This window comes from Cervus canadensis, chromosome 23 (genome assembly GCF_019320065.1).
Source record: "Cervus canadensis isolate Bull #8, Minnesota chromosome 23, ASM1932006v1, whole genome shotgun sequence".
Taxonomy (NCBI): Eukaryota; Metazoa; Chordata; class Mammalia; order Artiodactyla; family Cervidae; genus Cervus; species Cervus canadensis.
The window spans coordinates 53,391,237-53,409,810 of NC_057408.1; the positions used below are offsets into that span (position 1 = coordinate 53,391,237).

The 18,574-nt window shown below is 47.6% G+C and overlaps 2 protein-coding genes across 3 annotated transcripts; one reads left to right on the forward strand and one right to left on the reverse strand.

The window, feature by feature from the left end:
* Positions 1–5,092: 5,092 nt before the first annotated feature.
* ZBTB14 (zinc finger and BTB domain containing 14) lies at positions 5,093–12,167 on the reverse strand. Of its 2 annotated transcripts, none has more exons than XM_043443941.1 (3): positions 11,935–12,167; positions 9,637–9,720; positions 5,093–8,557 (listed from the first exon to the last, which is right to left on the reverse strand). In XM_043443941.1, exons 2-3 carry the CDS (start codon positions 9,637–9,639, stop codon positions 7,211–7,213), a joined length of 1,350 nt encoding a protein of 449 aa, XP_043299876.1. In that variant the 5' UTR covers positions 9,640–9,720; positions 11,935–12,167; the 3' UTR covers positions 5,093–7,210. The 2 variants fall into 2 exon arrangements, with proteins under 2 accessions (XP_043299876.1, XP_043299877.1); XM_043443942.1 differs by lacking the exon at positions 11,935–12,167 and adding an exon at positions 9,822–10,919.
* LOC122425501 (splicing factor, arginine/serine-rich 19-like) lies at positions 12,115–17,454 on the forward strand. The gene is made up of 2 exons (XM_043443943.1): positions 12,115–15,602; positions 16,982–17,454. The coding sequence occupies exon 1, from the start codon at positions 12,115–12,117 to the stop codon at positions 13,078–13,080; it is 966 nt and encodes a 321-aa protein (XP_043299878.1). The 3' UTR covers positions 13,081–15,602; positions 16,982–17,454.
* The last annotated feature ends 1,120 nt before the right edge of the window (positions 17,455–18,574 follow it).

The following is an 18,574-nucleotide window of genomic DNA, read 5'->3' on the forward strand; positions in this document are numbered from 1 at the left end:
AAGACTTCTGCCCTCTGATTGAAACCAAAAAATAACCACATTCCAAGTAAGTGGAACAGCACCGGATGCTTTGCACAGAGCTCCATTGAAATAGCAGGGCACCTCATGGTGACCCAAAAGCAACAGATGAGATTTCCCTTCTTCTTTCCTTTAGCTTGCTTGCCACCCTGCCCTGACCTGTGCACTCTAAAGGAAGACCTGCTGAATCTCAGTTGGATATTCTGTATTGCTCATAGAGGTCCCTTCTTCCCAGATATTACTATCTTTGTTCAATGCTGTAGGAAGCCCAAGTTATCATGCTTTTACTCTCCTAACTTTCTCTACATCAGTACCCTTTTATTTTTTTTTATTTATTTATTTTTTCATTTATTTTTATTAGTTGGAGGCTAATTACTTTACAATATTGTAGTGGTTTTTGTCATACATGTAAATCCATGGCTGATTCATCAGTACCCTTTAAAAAAAAAATACTTGACTGTGCTGGGTCTTAGTTGTGACATGTGGGATCTAGGTCCCAGGGATAGAACCTGGGCCCCCTGCATGCACAGTCTCAACCACTGAACCACCAGGGAAGTACCTAAGTACTCTTACTTGATAACAGCATTCATTATTTTTAAGAAATAAACCATAGTCTCTTTTTACACGCCTAATTCCAAAATCCAGTATCAGTGAGAAAAGTTGAGAACCATTCTATGAAAATGGTCACATTGAACAAATATATTTCCTCAGTATACATTCAAATGTCATCTGAGAATGTTTCTTTTGGTACAACCAAACTTCAAGACTATGCATTCAAAATGTTTACTTATATCCTAAAGTATATTCCATGAACTGCACTGAAATACACGTGAGAACAGAATTTTTAAAGCATTTTTCACATTTATGATTGCTTGTAAAATTTAGCAAAACTTGGGGAAGTCATTGTTGAACTCCATCCTGGAACGTAAGCTCCATGAGAATAGGACAGGTGTCAGCCCTGTTCACCATCACCTCCCCAGTGTCCGGTCCAAGGCCTGGCACACACGAGACATCCAGGAAGCATTTGTTGACCAATACACTTTAATCTTAATCTACAGAAAGTAGTTTTATGTAAGATTGATGGAAATATCCTCCAAAAAAAAGAGCAAAGTGATTCAGTAAAATGGTATTCTGGAACTAAAAAAAGACCTGAATTCCTGAGCAGTAGTGTAAGTCCCTTTTGTGAGAATGCAACAAGTCATCCTGGAATTCATGTAAACTAGAAAGGCAAAGGTCAGGTGTAGGCCAAACACACACAATATCTGAAAAGTACATGTAAACGTATCTCCCCAAACGCATGATTTCTGAGAGGAAACTCAAAAGCCAGCTGTCAAAACTGCAATTCTGACTCTGCCATCACAGATATTTCCGAATAGCAGGGAGCCATCCGGAGACCAGTGTTTACACTTAATCACACTCCCGTGAACTACTTAAAGGATGGGAGACTACAGAACCAAAGACAACTCTTAGAGGAATACAGGAGTTTGTGAGGACAAGGCTGTGAACTGGTTAAAGATTACAGAAATGCTACGATAAACACATCTTCTACAGATATCACCTGATAAGAAGACTAAGTGAGATCTAGGTCTACAGCTTATGGCCAATGATTGACAGACGTCAGTCAAGAGAAATTCAATCTTGTTTCTGCTTCTCTATTGAGAACGCCCCTTAAGAAGCAGGGAACACTTTTGGTGCACCTCAAAAGCAGTAGGTATGTACTGGTTATCACTAATTTTTGTAGCAGACCATGAAGAAGAAATCCCAGTCACTGTTTTAGAAATAATGAAATTAAGGCTCAGGGCAGCTAAGAATTTGCCTAAATGTATGTGATGTGATGTGCTCAGTCACTAAATCATGCCCACCAGGCTCCTCTGTCCATGGGATTCTCCAGGCAAAAATACTGGAGTGTGTTGCCATTTCCTCCTCCACGGGATCTTCCTGACCCAGCTATCAAACCCTCGTCTCCTACGTCTCTTGGATTGCAAGTGGATTCTTTACCGCTGAGCCGTCGGGGAAGCCTAAACGTATACATTAATTGAAAAGCAGAATCGGGATCCAATTCAAGTCTGACTTGAAAATTCTTCCCATGAACCCACCATCCCTCCTTGCTATACTGAAAAGATTTATGTGAAGAAAGGTAATGGGGAGCATCTCTGGAAGAGATCATGGAGTCACAACTGATGAAATCAGTTGTAATCCAGATAAATCACACCCAGGCCCCCTGAGATAAGATCAGTATGGTGACCTTTAAGAAATCAGAGGCAAACACCATCTTTGTTTTATAAGATTGCTGAAGACAAGACTGGGAAAGGACTACCCTCCTAGCCAGGGTCCAAATCTTCCTTTGTATCTCAGGGTTCAGCCCTTGGCCTCACACAATGCTTAATACACAGTGAATTAAGGACATGCTATTTTCTCCATGGGCTTCCCTGGTGGCTCAGGTGGTAAAGAATCTGCCTGCAATACAGGAGACCGGGGTTTGATCCCCGGGTCAGGAAGATGCCCTGGAGAAGGGAATGGCTACCCTCTCCAGTATTCTTGCCTGGAGAATCCCATGGACAGAGGAGCCTTGCACGGGTCACAAAGAGTCGGACACAACTACTCACACACACTTATCTTCACGTACCTAAAGCTTTGTCAACCAGGGTTAAACCAATTTTGAACAGTTCCAATAGGTAGAAGGTTCAAGGAGGTAGGCAAAAAATGGATACAGAAAGGCACAAGGAGCAGTGAGAGGTCCCAGGAAAGGAATGGGTGTTCACCAAGGGGACAGGGAACCCCTACCACTTCGAGTGCTCACAGTTTTCAGTGGAGGACTAGAAGGAAGGAGGGAATACATTTAGGCCCTCGTCTGTCCCTGGAATGGTTTTCAGCACTCACTCTGCCTGCAGTTGGATGTCTGGTTTCCCGTACATTTGGTGGGGGTGGGGAGCTGAATGGGAGAGAGAGGCAGGCAAATGCTCAAGGTGAAGGGCAGAGAGGAACCTGAGAGTTGTTCTCCCTTCTTCCTTAATTCCTAACTCAGAATTCAAGACCAGAAGTTCTGTTAAACTAGTTCATTTCCACTTACACAAAAGGCTTTTTACATCTGCTGGGGGAACTAATCACCACTATCACCACTACTTGGGAAAATTCCAGGTTCCCAAAGACTCAAGTTCCTGGAGGAGGGAATGGCAATCCACTCTCATATTCTTGCCTGGAGAATCCCCATGGATAAAGGAGCCTGGAGGGCCACAGTCCATGGGGTTGCAAAGAGTCGGACACAACTGAGCAACTCAGCACAGCACACAGAGACTAAGTTGGGCTTCCCCAGTGGCTCACCGTAAAGAACTGACCTAATGCAGGAGACACAGGTTCAATCCCTGGGTCGGGAAGATCCCCCGGAGGGCACAGCAACCTACTCCAGTATTCTTGCCTGGAGAATCACATGGACTCAGGAGTCTGGCAAGTTACAGTCCATGGAGTTGGCTTGACTGAGCATACACACCCAATGACTAAGTTATAGATAACCTTACACAACATAATCCATGAAGTTGGAAACTACATCAACCAGAATCACTCTCTCATCATAAACACCACCCCCCTCCCAACAGGAGGAATTTGTTACTATCAGCCTGACTTGATAGTGACCTCTGTGATTTCTAACAATTCTAAATTTGTGATCAAGTTAAGAGAAGGCAGATTACCTGCATTTTAGACTGTCTAAAATTCCCTTCCTCAATCATTACCGAAGCCATGCAAGTTGGCATAAAAGCTACCATCAAGCTACCACCAATGTTTGTAGACATTCTCTTTGAACAAATAGAAAAAAAAAAGTAGGTGGTTTTCATATAATGAAAAAGTAGTTCTAGCAGTGGACAGAGAACCCTGCACCTGCTCCACAAGTGAAAGGTAGACTCAGGAACTGATACTTACAATCATGCCCCGAAATGAAAGAAGGAAGCGGTCACATCAGCATGGCAACAGTCTTACCGTATTTACTGCCCAGCAGGACTGTTTGAGTGTCAGTAAGCTACAAGTGAACACAAAACAGCCCGCTTTCAGACTGGCGACCCTAATCACAGGACTCAAAGAGTGAATTCCACCAGCCATAGGAAGCCAAGGACCCCCATCTCGACTGATCTCCCTGGCATCAGTTCCATGGGAGTTCCCCCATGGGACATAATCCTATTATAACATGCGTCTCCCCAACAATGTGCATGGGAAGCTGCAATCTTCATTTTACACTCTGCACACCTATCAGTAGGGACCATCTCAGATCAATGGTGTCCCAAGCTCTCAGTCTAGCCAGTCCCATTTTACACCTTGCTAAAAGGCACCAAACCTCAGAGGGCAACCAAAACGACAAACAGCATTTTTTTAAATTAAATGATGTCTGATACTGCTGTAAGGCAGCAGCATACCCACCCAATGCTAGGGGCCATCAGAAAAACCACCAGGCATGTACCCCGAATGCGGCTCCAATTCTGAGTTGCCAGGCTAGAACCAGGCAGACACTTGGATGCTTCGTGGGCTTTAAAAATAAATAAAAAGTGATCCTTTAATGATATTGTTAGAACTTCAAAGGGCTTCCTTGATGCCTTAGCTGGTAAATAGTCCACCTGCAATGCAGAAGACAAAGGAGATGCATGTTCGATCCCTGGGTGGGGAAGATCCCCTGGAGGAGGCAATGGCAACCCACCCAGTATTCTTGCCTGGGAAATCCCATGGATAGAGGAGCCTGGTGGGGTAGCAAAGCGAGCATGAGCACTTCAAAGGATTAAAATATATCTTTAAAAAATATTATATTTTCATTCTAATCTGTGGAAAAACAAAGTAGTAATGTTGACACTGGCATTTCCTTCCTTCTCACAAGGCAGATTCGGTGTAAGCATGTTAACTCGCTGTGAAGGGAGGCACCCCAGAACTGCTGGACACGAGGGTTTCATCGTCCCCGGGACACTATAGCCAGCGAGGTGGGAGAGAGGCAGGCTTCAGGACCAGGAGGCAGGAGAGCTGCCAGGTCACAACCTCGCTGCCCAGAACACAACAAAAACATGCACCCTAAACACAGATGAACCCAGCACCGGCGGTGGAAATTACAACACAATTATATTTCTCATGCAAAATAGGACCAGTGACACATATTTACACGATGCAAATAAAGTGCTGAAAAACCTTTCTTTTGGGGATACCATTGTGATTATGTGGTTTCAGTGAAGGTTAATGCCACATGGGGAACTTGCAACTCTGTATAACCAAGATGAAGATAGTATAGAAAATGCACTTGGGTAGAAACCTGGGTGTGTGACAGGCTGCTAGGAAAAAACGAAAACAGGAATGACAGAAGTATATTTTCTTTTATATACAAAAACAAAGGCCCCAGGTATGATTTGCTGAAGTAGCCATCCACAAGATGTTAAATTACTTTTCCTTTGCTTTGGTTAAAACAGTCTACGAACGGCAATCAGTTCCCCTTCTATGAAGAGCATATAAACACAGTGACAGGACTGCTTTCAGGAGAACATAAACAACATTTAGGAAAAGAAATTAAATTAGTTTTAAACTAAAACATTTACCAATAAATAAGATTCTTAAAAAGGTAACATCTTCATCCTACAATTATGGGCATAACATATACAAAAAATAAACTTTCTCTCACAATAATAATAATTACAGGTGTTAATGCAACGAGCTAGAAAATGAAATTACTTTAATGTATCTTAAGAAAAAAAAAATCCTAGCAACCAAAAATAAATTTTAAAAATTGACTTTTGAAAATGGTACATTCTAAAAGAACTAATTATTACAGAACATAATTCAAACTATTGTTGGTATTTCAATGTATTCCTAAAGAAATGTTTTAAAAGAAATTTCGTACACCAGAATTGGAACAGCACTCATAATTCAGTTTACGGCTATGAGAAGGCAATCATCTTCCACTTAAAACTGTAACCCGTGATGAAATATACTTCAAGAACATAAACATTTGGTCTGACAATCTTTAATACTGGTTGAAAACAGACTGATGTTTGTTGCTGATGGGAGATATCGTTAACCCAATGTGCAAAAAAAGTGCAGCTGTCTATTTGTACTTGAGATATGTAAGACCAATGCTTCTGTACTATTTACATATGTAAAAGATTTTAAACATAATGATTTCAGGAAGGACACTGCATCTTCTTTATGGATAATCACGTGCTACCGAGAGCCCAAAAGCTTGATGACACTCTTTAAGTTACACAAACGTATCCAAAGAAGTATACCTGTTCTTGCCCTAATTTTGATCCTAAACAAAAACCCAATTTCAAAATCAGGAATTATTTTGATCTAGGAAATCTTGGACTTGTTGCAAATGTACAAACCTTGTCTCTGAGAGCCAGGTTCCTACACTCCCTTTTCTAATCCTGTCACCACTCATCCAGCCCACAAACCCCATCAGCTGCAGAGTAGCAATACCCCAAATGAGAGTAAAAAAAACTCAGCCCTCAAACCACCCACATGCCTTCTGGTCATGTGACATCTTCAGGGGCGGGTACAGGCAATCAAAAAGGATGAAGAAACACTTCAGCAAAGCAACCATTATTTGTCCACAAAAACCATGAAAAACAGTGATAGAAAATTAACAAACCAAATATATAAATCTGACACCATTTTGCATTTCCAGAACTTGTTTTCCTATCTGTGCACGCAGGGTTCTTGGTCAACCACCCACCCGTATTTCCTGCGTCTACACGAAGTACTTTTACTAAAGTTCTTAAAAATGTCGCCGTGACCCGTAAGTCACACAGAATGGTGATGGTCAGGAAATCAATCCACTCAATTATCACTCTGTGCGGTGCACTCCCTGGCGCAGCAGGCGGAGAGGGGGACTTTTAAAAAGGGACAAAGTCTCTCACTTCTGAACTGGGCCCAGGAGTTCTCAAATTAAAATCAGAAATCATAAAAAAAAAGGGGAGGGGGGGGCGCGGCGGGGGCCGGGTGCTCACTGGCAACATTAATACAAGACACCAGAAGGGACAGTGAAACAGTTTGGTCAGAACCAAGGAACGGTTATTTCCTTGCAAAGTTTTCAGAACACCCAACCAAGCACTGCCTTATGTCCAGCGAGTACAAGTTCTCGGTAAGTTTTCACCGAAACGTGGAGGCTGGCGTTCATGGGTCGGGATGCGGGATGCGGATAAAGGGTGCTGAGCATCCCGGCCCCCCGCCTCTAGCTGCAGGCGATGGTCTCCAGCTGCTGCTCGGCCTCCGCGGCCATGGCCGCCGCCTGCAGCTGCTCCGTCTCGCTCTGCATGGCGCTGGGGGTGACCTGCTTGCGTTCGCTGTGCATGTTGTTCTCGTGCCGCTTCAGGTCGGACGCCTTGGCGAAGGCCTTGGTGCAGGAGCCGCACACGAAGGGCTTCTCGCCGCGGTGACGGCGCTCGTGGTCCTTGAGGTGGGACTTGTGCTTGAAGGCCTTGTCGCACATGTGGCAGGCGAAGGGCCGCTCGTTGCTGTGCACCCGCTCATGCTTCTTCAAGTCCGGGGCGCGGATGAACGACTTGCCGCACACCTCGCAGCTGTAGGGCTTGTAGCCCGTGTGGATCTTCAGGTGCTCCTTCAGATGCGCCTGCGTGGTGAAGCCCTTGGTGCACATCTCGCACACGAAGGGCCGGTCGGCCGTGTGCAGCTTCTCGTGCTTCCTCAGCCGACCCTCGTCCGAAAACGTCTTCCCGCACGCCTGGCAGGCGATCTGCTCCCGATGGTGCCCGTACAACAGGTACTCGAACTTCATGTCGCTGGCCGCCGTGGTCCAGCCCGGGGTCTGCTCATCCTTCACTTCGCTCATCCCGTCGTTAAAGGTTAAGGCCTGAGGGGTCTGGGACCCCAGGTCCTTGGACTCGGGGGTCTCCATGGACTCCACCTCCTGGCCGTAGCAATTGACCTTCCGCACCTCCTCGCTGCCCAGCTCTTTCAGGATGGCCTCCTGCACCCTGAGCGTCGTGGTGGGCGATTTGCCGTCCTCCTGACTCGGGGGGGTGCCTTCTACCGTGTCATCCGAGGGGCTGTCGTCCTGGTCTCCGATTTCCTCCACGTCGTCATCCTGGGGGTCGGCAGCATCCCCAATGGGGCGGTTGATCTTCAGGCAGTACTTGCTTTTCGACTGACCGTTGTTTTCGTCCGGGCTGGACACGTCCCGCTTCTGAGAGCAGAGTTTATCCAGGAATCGGATGCCGAGAATCTGACCGGATGACATCATTAAGTTAACATCTTCTTTTTTCACGGAGATCTTTGCCGTGTACATGTAATTCAGGACCTCTTCAAATATATCAGAACGGAGGAAATCTATTTCTATTACTGAGGAACTATCTACCTCAAGTTTCTTGAAAAGCTTTTTAAAGTAGGTGCTGCAGGCAGCGAGGACACACCTGTGCGCTCTGAACTTCACATCCTCGACCACAATCGCGATGTCGCAAAATTCTCCTTCCAAGCGTTGCTCGTTGAGTGTTTTCAGAAACAGAGTTTTATGATCATCGTCATTATATTTAATGGTTTCAGACATACTGATGAAAAACTCCTACAAGAAAATGTTTACAAAGAAAAAGAATTTTGGTAATTATGAACAGTACTTTTATAAGAATTTCAGGGAGATTTTCATTTTCTGACCACTTTCTGGTTCCTAACAATTTCAGAAACGTCACTGTCAGGAGGGGGTTCAAGAACAGGAGGAGAAAAGACAGATCCAAATTTAGAGATTTCCACACTGTTCCTTCTACTTATCTTCACTGTACTCAGCGTATGCTTACTCATAATAACAACTCCTACTGAGCGCGCAATACGTGCCTGGCATTGTGCTATGCACTTTTCATGTCTTCACAAAGGCAGTGATCAAAGGACCTTGAGAGATAGGCATTATTACCCTACTTTATGGATGAATTGAGGAACCTGCCCAATATTCTAGCTATTTAGTGGACCATCAGGGCTCTAGCTCTAGCAAATCCAGGCACTCTAGTTGCAAAACCAGTGCTTCCTGATAACTAGAGGTAATAATGACAACTCAGCTTCAAGGCAGTGCCGTCTGCTATGTCTAATCTCATGCCGAGGAAGATTCAGTAAAATAACTAGCAGCTCTCAAGGTTCTGTTTCCTTGACGGAAGAGACAGATCACTCCTGCAGACCCAGAAAGGGAAATCATTTCCAGAACACTCCATTCAGTGTTGTCCTCTAGTTTTTTCACACCAGTGTTGAGCTACTTCTGAACAAGGGGCAGAGTTTAATAGGACCCTCAGAGAATCAGATGACATTTGGGAAGACAGTGACAAGCAGCTTCATTCCCCTTGGATGCCAGTCTATCTGTCATCCGATCAAAGTGTCATCAGAACTGGATGCACGTGACAAGTGCGGCGGGGGTTTTATGAGCAAATGATATGTAGAACTGGCAGGGAAGACATCTGCCACGTGTTAAAGAAGTGATCATTTTTAAAATAATGTATCCTGTGTGTTTCTTTTCAAAAACCTTGCTTTTCTTTTATTCGACCAAGCATAAGTATGAGGAAAATACCTAGTCCCCTAAAGAATGCTAATACATAACTGAGAGACATTTTAAAGCTGACACCAATAATATTCTAAAGACTTAATATGCAAAGTCATAGTTACCATGAACAACTCAGGCTATTATCTTAATGCTTTAAACACCAAAATCTTCGGATCAGAATAACTCTGATCAGGGGCACGCCAGTCCTACAAGAGAAAAGGACATACAAGAGTAAAGTTGGCTCTTTCCCTATCCCCAGTTGTAAACAAGAATGTTCTCAAAAATTGATTTTTAAAAAGAAACTTTCCTTTTTTGTCCTGTCACTGGCACCTGTACCCATTTTCAGGTTGGGAACAAAGAGGAGGGTGGCTGGCAGCGTCGGGTTCAGCTCTGAACAGATATGAAGGAGAAAAGGTAAGGGCTGGAGCACTAGCAGCCTGGAGGGGGTGTGAGACGGGAATGGGAAGGAGGGGCTGGGGAACCACTAAGGGATTCCCCCAACAAAGCCTCCGTCTGTATTTGCAAGGATTTTGATTGCTGCACAGATAGAGTAAAAGCTGGTAAGTACCTCGTTGCCCCTACCATTTCCTGCTGGATTCACAGCCTTCCACATTTTTTTCTGCTTGGCTTATATAAACATAGACTATATATTTTTTACATCGACATATATAGACAAAGTTAAGAAAAGTACATATACTCAACAGTTAACAGTGGGGGAGAGAGAACAGTAGCTGTTTACTTCTATCCACTCTTCTGTATGATGTAGTACAGTTACTTAAATCACTGGTCTTGAGCTTGCATTAGAGAACTCCAGGTGTGTCTGCCTCTATCCCTACAGGGAAGCTCAAAGGATTCTAGATTATTTCCAGTTTAAACTCCATTTTGCAGACCAACATCCTGAAAAACATCAAGCCTTCTCTACCGAACCGTGATCACACAAACTTGAGTGTGGCAGAACCAGAGTCCTGAAAACCGTTTACAGAAAAGCAAAAACATCATTAAGCTGCCTAAAGTGGCAGGCTGTTTTCTTATTTGCCAAGTGCGAGGACTGGACAGAATAATTTCTACGGGTGCACCCCAGCCTGTAGCCGTCTCTCTGGAGCTTGTGGGATAAAGGTGCATGGACCTGGCACAGGAGAGGCGTACAGTACCCATGGCAACATACTTGGATTTTTTTTTTTTTAAGCCTATGTGTTATTTGGCCCCACTCTCTCTCCAGATCTCCATTTTCCCCCCTCTGTTGAGATGTTCCCATTGCTAAGTTCAGGTGAGTCAAAAGGGAAGATCCCCGTTGCCAGTATCCCTACAGGTGGAGGGCAAGATGCCGTCCCAACCACACCTCCTGGACGAAGCTGCCCCTGCATGTCGTTTCTCCAAAGCGCCGGCGCGTGGGGCCCCGCTAAGGTGAACCTACAGAAGCCGCGGCGACCAGCCGGCCGCCTCCCCGACCCCGGGGCCGCCGCGACAATGGCGGCGGCACCACTTCCCGGTCGAGAGCTCGCCGCTTCTGGACGGGGAGGGAGCAGGGAACCGAGCGCAGGACCCGGGCCGCCTCCGAAACCTCTCCGAGCCTCGCTCCCATCCCGCTCGGCCCGGGAGGTGGGGAACGGGATCCAGCGGCTGGCATTCCTTCCCGAACAAAAGCTCCGGCCCGGGAAGCCGGGCGGAGCACCAGCCGTTTTCCCTTTTAGAATCGGGCTCTTCGGCGCGGGCTAGGGCCGCGGCTCCTAGCGCGAGAGGGAGGACCCACGGCGGCCCCGGCGGCGGAGATCGGGAGCGGGCGTGCGGCCGGGCTCCGCAGCCCCGCGCCGCGCCGCGCCGCGCCCCGCTCCGCCCGCGAGCCCGGAGCTCGCGCCCCGCGCACTCCCCGGCCGGCTCGCGCCGGGCCCTCCCCCGCCCTCCCGCGGCCGGGGGCGGGGGCGGCGCGCGGCCGGCTTCCCGAGCTCCGCGGGCGCTCCCGGGAGTGCGAGCGCGGGGGTCCCGGCCCCCTCCTCCGCGGGCTGCTGGGGGGCGGCGCGGCGGGGCCCGCGGCGCGGAGGGGCGGCGCCCGGCGGGCCGCGCTCGGCGCCGGGCTCCGGGCCGTCCCCACCCCCATCGCGGTGCACTGCGGCGGTGCGAGCGGGGGCGGCCATAAACTCCGCCGCCGAGGCTCGGCGAGCGCGCGCGCGGGGCCGCCACTGTCGCCGCCTGGCCGCTGCCCGAGCCCGCTCGTCGGCCTGCGCGGCCCCCGGAGCGCCCCAGCCCCACGCCCGGCCCCGCTCGAGCCGCGCCACCGGGGCCGCCCGCACCTCCTGGAGCTGACGGGTGCCCCAGAGCGCGGCGAGAACGCGCTTCTTCCGGGCAGCCCCGCCGCGCCCGCCGCCCCCGCGCCCGCCTCGCGGCCGGCCCGGGCCCCTTCCGCACCCCCGGCCCGCGCTTACCTGCAGCCTGGCACAGCCACAGACACTCGCCGTGGGCTCCCCGCGCTCGCTGCACGCAGGCCGGGGACGGGATGGACGCGGGGCGCGGGGGCACGGTGGGTGGCAGTGTGTTTTGGATTTTTTTTTTTTTTTGGAGTTTGGGGAGGGGGCGGGGTGGGGGGGAAATCGTGCACGTCCCTGATGGTAGCAGCCCTCCTCCTGCACGGGCACAGAATGTCTAGCCGGCCGCGAACACCCCCACCGGCACCCCCCCCTTCCCGTGCATGCGCGGTGCGGGCCAGGGGGAAGGCGCGCCGCCGGCTTGCGCAGGCACGGAACCCGACCGGGCCTCTAAATGGGCGAGCGGGGAAAGGGTTAATCCGGGACCTTGCGACGTTTTCGTTGGAGTCTACGGGGCCGCCCCCGGAGGGCCCTGGCCTGCGCACGCGCGCGCACGCGCGCGGGTTGGGGCGCGCGGAGCCCGCGCGCGGGAGAAGGGGGTGGGCGGGGCCGGGGCGGGGCTTAGGAGCGGAGGAGCGAATGCACGAGCGCCGCTCGCGGGCACCCGCCCCGCCTGCCGCTCCCGCCTCCCGCTCGGACGCCCGAGCTCCCGCCCGCGCCCGGCGCCGGCGCCGGCGCGGCACCGGGGACGCGGGAGCCCGGCGCTCCCGTGCGTGTGCATGTGCGTGGGCAGTGCCGCCCTCGGGCGCGCGCAGGGCGGGCGCCGCGGCTGCGGGGCTCGCCCGCGAGTCCCGGACGGGCGTTCAGGGCACCCTGCCTTCCGCGCTCGCCGGAGACAGCGAGACGCGCGCTCGCGGGCGTTGGGTCTTAGCGGGTATCGCCGCCGCATTTTGTCTATGGGCGAGTTATAGGCGCTCAGTAAGCGTTTGTAGAAGAGATGCAAAGGTGCTATCTTTTCATTTGGACTGTAAGGGGCGATCCCAGTCCCAGAGAGGAAAGGGATCTCATACACACACACACCCAAAGCTCGGGAGCCAGTCAGGGACGCGCCCACGCTCCCGCATCTCCCCGGAAACTCGCAAGGAAACGTCTCAGGGCTGGAGGCCGAATAGCCCATCCCTGGCGGTGGAGCCCCTGGGTGAGGCTTCTTTTGCAGCTCGCTCGGAGAACTCTGATAACTCAGCGCCGTTTCTACATCCCTGTTGAGCAGAGTAACGACTCCTGAGCTGTGGGAGCATCATTGCCTCCCCTCCCTTGCGGTGACGGTGCTGGGGAGTCCCTCCCGCTCCCCCGTTTTCTGCTCATCTATGCACAGGAAGCTGGACGCTGCCGCGGCTCCCTCGTGTCGCTTGTGCAGCTTTATCACACTTGTTTTAACAGTGTTTCGCCAAAACATTCGTAATTCACATCTAAAAATGTGGGCTTGTGCGATAATTAACAAAAATTAATGCTTGTAACGGGTCCATCATACACCTTGAAGAAATTATATTATGATTGTGTTTAATTCCAAAGAAATTCTGTTCGTCCTGAGGTGATTTGTTGTACTAATTGATGTCGGTTTCAGTGTTTCCAAAGGTGCTTTTCATACACATCCTTTTTGATGTTCACAAAAGCCTGAGGGTTAGTGGGTCTGTTGAATGAAGAGAGGTAGAATAGACCAGTTCTAAAGTCAGACATACTCAGCTCAAATATTGGGTATATGATCTAGCTTCCCTAAACCTTACTTCTTGTTCTCTGATACGAGCAGGAAATTGTGAGGATTAAATGGAATAATGCTCAATTAGGTGATTAGCTCAAATACTAGCGCCATGGTGTTAAGTGACCTGCCAAGTCTGTCTGGATAGTGGGTTTCAATGGCAAGAACAGAACCAGAACCACCAGGGGTCAGGTCCACACTAGATCCCTAGGCAGCCCACATCCCCTCTGATGCCACGCTGGGCCAGATTATGTGTTTCTTTAGTCACTAAGTGGTGTCTGACTCCTTTGCAACCCCAGACTGTAGCCCACCAGGCTCCTCTGTCCTTGGGGTTTCCCATAGCTTTTAAGGTTACATTTCAATCCTGTCTGTGGTTTTATAGGGGGATAACAAAAGCAGTATATCATAGGATTATGTTATCAAGCAATAAAGCTGTCATTTCATTTAGCAATGTGTGGGCATAGCTCTCTTAGTTAGGGTTCATCTGATGCAACCACTCCCTCCATACCACTTAATTGCATAGCTTTATACACTCATTCTGCATATATTGATTACCTATCTACTATGTAAAGACTGTCTCTTGGCATATGGCTAGGTAAAGTCTTTCAGGATTTGACTAATCTGATCCAATTAAAATGGCTCAGAAGAGTTCTTGAGCAGCAGAATGCAGTTCTCAAGTGACAGATCCTTGACATCTTAATTTTGCGTTAATCATTCTGCTTTTTCATTTGCTTTTTTGCACTCATCGCCTGGGCTCTGACCGACTATCCCTTACTGCATGGGAATCATGGGATGAGTGTAAACGAAAGAGGAAATTCTGTGGGCTGGAGGAGGGAGGAGGGGAAGCTACAAAGGAAGTGTCTGACCCACACCTGGCACCTCGCCTTAGCACAGCAACCTTACCTCGGGCCTCCCAGCATCCCTTAGGCCCTCCATAAATACGGGCTGACAGGTAGGTGATGACTCACGCAGTACTGTAGGGAGTTACAAGGACATGCTGTGGGGTTGATGTGGGCTCAGGACCTTTCTGAAACTCACAGATCTGAGGCCCTTGAAGGAAGTCTTCTGCCTCTCCTGCTCCGAATGCTGTCACTCTGTGGGACTCTCAAGCCAACAACCATGCTGGGAACACACTGTTCCTCCCCCTAGGGTGCTCATGGCTGCCTCCTAACTGGAACCTGCTTGTAAGGCCAGGACCTCCCTGGTGGTTTAGTTAAGAATCTGCCTGCCAATGCAGGGGACATGGTTTTGATCTCTGGGCTGGGAAGGCAACTAAGCGCTGTGCCACAACTACTGAACCTGTGTCTAGCGCCTGGGAGCTGCAGCCACTGAACCCACACATTCTGAACCCATGCAAAGCCTGCATTCTGGATCCTGGGCTCTGACCAAGAGACGCCACCACAGTGAGAAGCCTGGACGCCACAACGAAGACCCAGTATATCCGAAAATAAATAAAAATCTAAAAAAAAGTAATTGTAAGGCAGGAGTCTGGGGTGCCAAGGCCTAGAATGGCTTTGGAACGGCCCCAGAGGGACATGGGTGATGTTAGATCATTTGCATGGAGTTGATTCTCTGTTACACTGACCTTGGGCCCTCTGATCAGTGGAAGATGTGCAGAAAAGTGGGCGCCATATGTTCTGAGCAGAGGCTTTGAGAAGCGGCTTGTGTTCCCCTCTCCCGCCTAGGTTTGTGTGGTCGTCTGTGAGGACTGGGCCTAGGTTGCCACTGTTTCTTTTGCCTGGGCCCTCAAATGACAAGCAGGCCTCAGAGAAGGAAGCTGACCTGAAACCCAAACCCTGCCAAGCCCAGGCAGGCGACAGCTCATCCACAAACTCATGAGTGAGAAAGAAACGCTTGCTTCCTTAGGTGCCGGAAGGCTGTGTTTTATACTTGGTCATTGCAGCCAAACGTAAAACACCTGCACAAGGAAAAGTGTCCCGCCAAGTACCAGGAGCACTCTCCCCCTGCTGCTCGGAAAACACTGCACACGGTACATGCATCGGAAGCAGACCTAATCCCGGATGATGCGGAGGTATGGAAACACACATTCAAACAGGATCACATGAGTAATTTTATAACTGCACATGCTGATAATGCTACTATTAAAAAGGTGCAAAGCTCAGGATGTCATGAAACAGAGGAACTCAGTCTGGTTGCGAACTCAGTGAAAGCTTCTTCGAAGATGGATATTTGAGACCAGAAGAGTGAGGGGAGACAGGCATCTTTGGGGTTGGGGGCCAGCATTTCAGGCAGACAGGGAATAGCATGAAGGAAAAGATGGAAGAGACTTGGTGGGTTGAGGCTCTAGGGGAGGACAGTGACCAAAGCTCAGTGGGCGTGAGACAGGTCAGTGGGAGAGTGGAGCTCAGCAGAGCCGGGGCTTTGCCGTCCGCAGTGAGGGCTGTGGATTTTATACTATGCACAGTGAGCGCCATCAGAGGGTAAGCTAACATTCACTTGGGTAAATATGTTAATCGTATAACTAGGGTAAATGCAGGCTATGGAAAGCAGATGTAGACTTTGAATTTCAAATACCTCCAATGGTGTGACTGCTCATGTAAAACTTTTCTCATAATTCAGGTTGTGGGAAATGATTTTCTGACACCAGCAACTGAAATCCTATCTTTCTTTATCTAGAAATAAAAGTTAATAATTCCCTCATGAAATTTTACTTTCGAATGAAATACATTCATCACACTATCCTAAGAAAAGATTCTGATCAAACTTCCATTTGAATGACTATATGAGGACTTAACAGCTTTGAAATGAAATGAGTGAAAATGCTGAATTAGCAGAGATACAAAACACTGCTCTATTTCTGGATCAAGATAAGAAATTTGTTATTAATAGATAGCAACAATGGAAATACTATACACTATCTGGAAATCAAATAAAAATAAAGCTAACTACTGATGAGATTCACATTTACAGAATACACATTTATAGAACATTATCCTAAGAATTATGTTCCTATGAGGTTTTCACTGGAGTTACTGTATAAACACTTAAATGATAGCAATGAAACCAAAAGAGAAAAAGCTCAAACTCATTTTAGAAGAAAGATCAAAAATTATTGCTGTGTTTCTGGATGATTTCAGTGGTCTTGTTAAGAACAAAAATACCTGAATTATACTACCTAGAAATAGAATAAAATGGAAGCAATTAATTGATAAGATTCACATTTAAACACTCTACAGTTATAAAACATTATTCTAAGAATTCTAATTATATCAGGCTTCCACTTGAACCACTGTATAATCTCTTAATTAACAGCAATAAAAGTAAGGGACAAAAAAAGTTTTCTTCAGTAGAAAGAGGGGAAAGGCACCTTGCTATATAGTTCTGTATCTTCAGAAATATGCTTATTGGAAGATGGGTCTGCTTACAAGATACTTCACTCTTGTTTTCCAGCTTTGTAGATACAAGATTTAACTGAGCCCTTGCTATGGACATTTCTTGCTGCCCATTTTGGCTGTGCTGGGCCAGGGAATTCCCTCGGTGGAATGAATTTCTAGGGAGGTTTATTCTCATTTTCGAGAGGAAGAGAAGAACAGGGTATCCTCAGGAAGTGCCCCTTGGAACTTCTCTGTCATACCTGACCTCTGAAGAGAGAACCTAAGCTAACAGCAACCTTTCAGGTGGGAGGGGTGAATCAAAAAAGTTCCGAACATCTTCCAAGGTAAGGAGCATAAGGACAAGCTTTGCTTTGCCAATGGGGAAAAACTGTTGCACAAAGATGGGTTGGCTGCCACCAAATGACCCTGCAGTCTCACTCCTGGGCATATATCCAGAGAAAATCATGGCTCAAAAAGACACATGCACCCCAGTGTTCACTGAAGCACTGTTTACAATAACCAAGACACAGAAGCAACCTAAATGTCCATCAACAGAGGAATGGATAAAGAAGATGTGCTACATGTATACAATGGAATATTACTCAGCCTTTTAAAAGAATGAAGCAATGCCATTTACAGCAACATGGATGGATCTAGAGAATGTCATACTGAGTAAAGTAAGTCAGATGGAGAAGGAGAAATATCATATGACATCCCTTATATTTGGAATCTAAAAAGAAATGATACAAATGAACTTACTTACAAAACAGAAAGAGACTCACAGACTTAGAAAACAAACTTATGGTTGCTGGGGGGAAGGGATAGTTAGGGACTTTGGGAAGGTCATGTCCACGCTGCGATATTCAAAATGGATAATCAACAAGGACCTATTGTATAGCACAAGAAACTCTGCTCAATGTTATGTGGCAGCCTGGATGGGAGGGGAGTTTGGGGGAGGATGGGTTCTTGTATATGTATGACTGAGTCCCTTCACGGTTCACCTGAAACTACCACAACATTGTTAATTGGCTGTACCCCAATAAAAAACGTTTTTGATGTTAAAAAGAAGATGGAGTTGGCTGAATGAAAGGATCCTTCCCCTGTAGGCTTGAACTTGGTGGGGAATCTGGTCTACCCTGGGTAGACCTTCACACCTAGACAGCCTTTGTCTTCCTCCTCTTGAAGCTGGTCATCCAGAGGATGCTCTCTTGGTTCTCTTGGGTTAACATTAGAGGAAGCTGGGTGAAGGGTTTATAGGAACACTTTATATTTTTTATAACTTCTGCATGTATATTATTATTTCAAAACAAAAAGGTTTTCTGTGTAGGTAATTCTTTTTCTCTGGTTACCTTCAAGATTTTTTCCTTTAGTTTTCAGCATTTTAATTATGATATTTCTGGGGATGCATTTTATTAAGATTATCTGATTTGGGATTTACTGAGCTTCTTGAATCTGTAGGTTTATAAATTTCTGTAACTGGGAGAACTTTTTGGCCATTATTTCTTCACATTTTTTTTTCCAGTATCACATTCTTTCTCCTCTTCTGAGATTCTAATGACATAGACATTGGATTAAAAATTTTTTTTCTCTTAGGATTGTAAGACTTCTCATTTTTAAAAACATTTGTTTCCCTCTTGTTCAGATTGAATAATTTCTATTGCTCTATCAA

What these genes read in the sequence shown, in the direction of transcription:
- LOC122425501 (XM_043443943.1), top strand. Translation starts at nt 12,115, where the DNA reads ATGGTAGCAGCCCTCCTCCTGCACGGGCACAGAATGTCTAGCCGGCCG.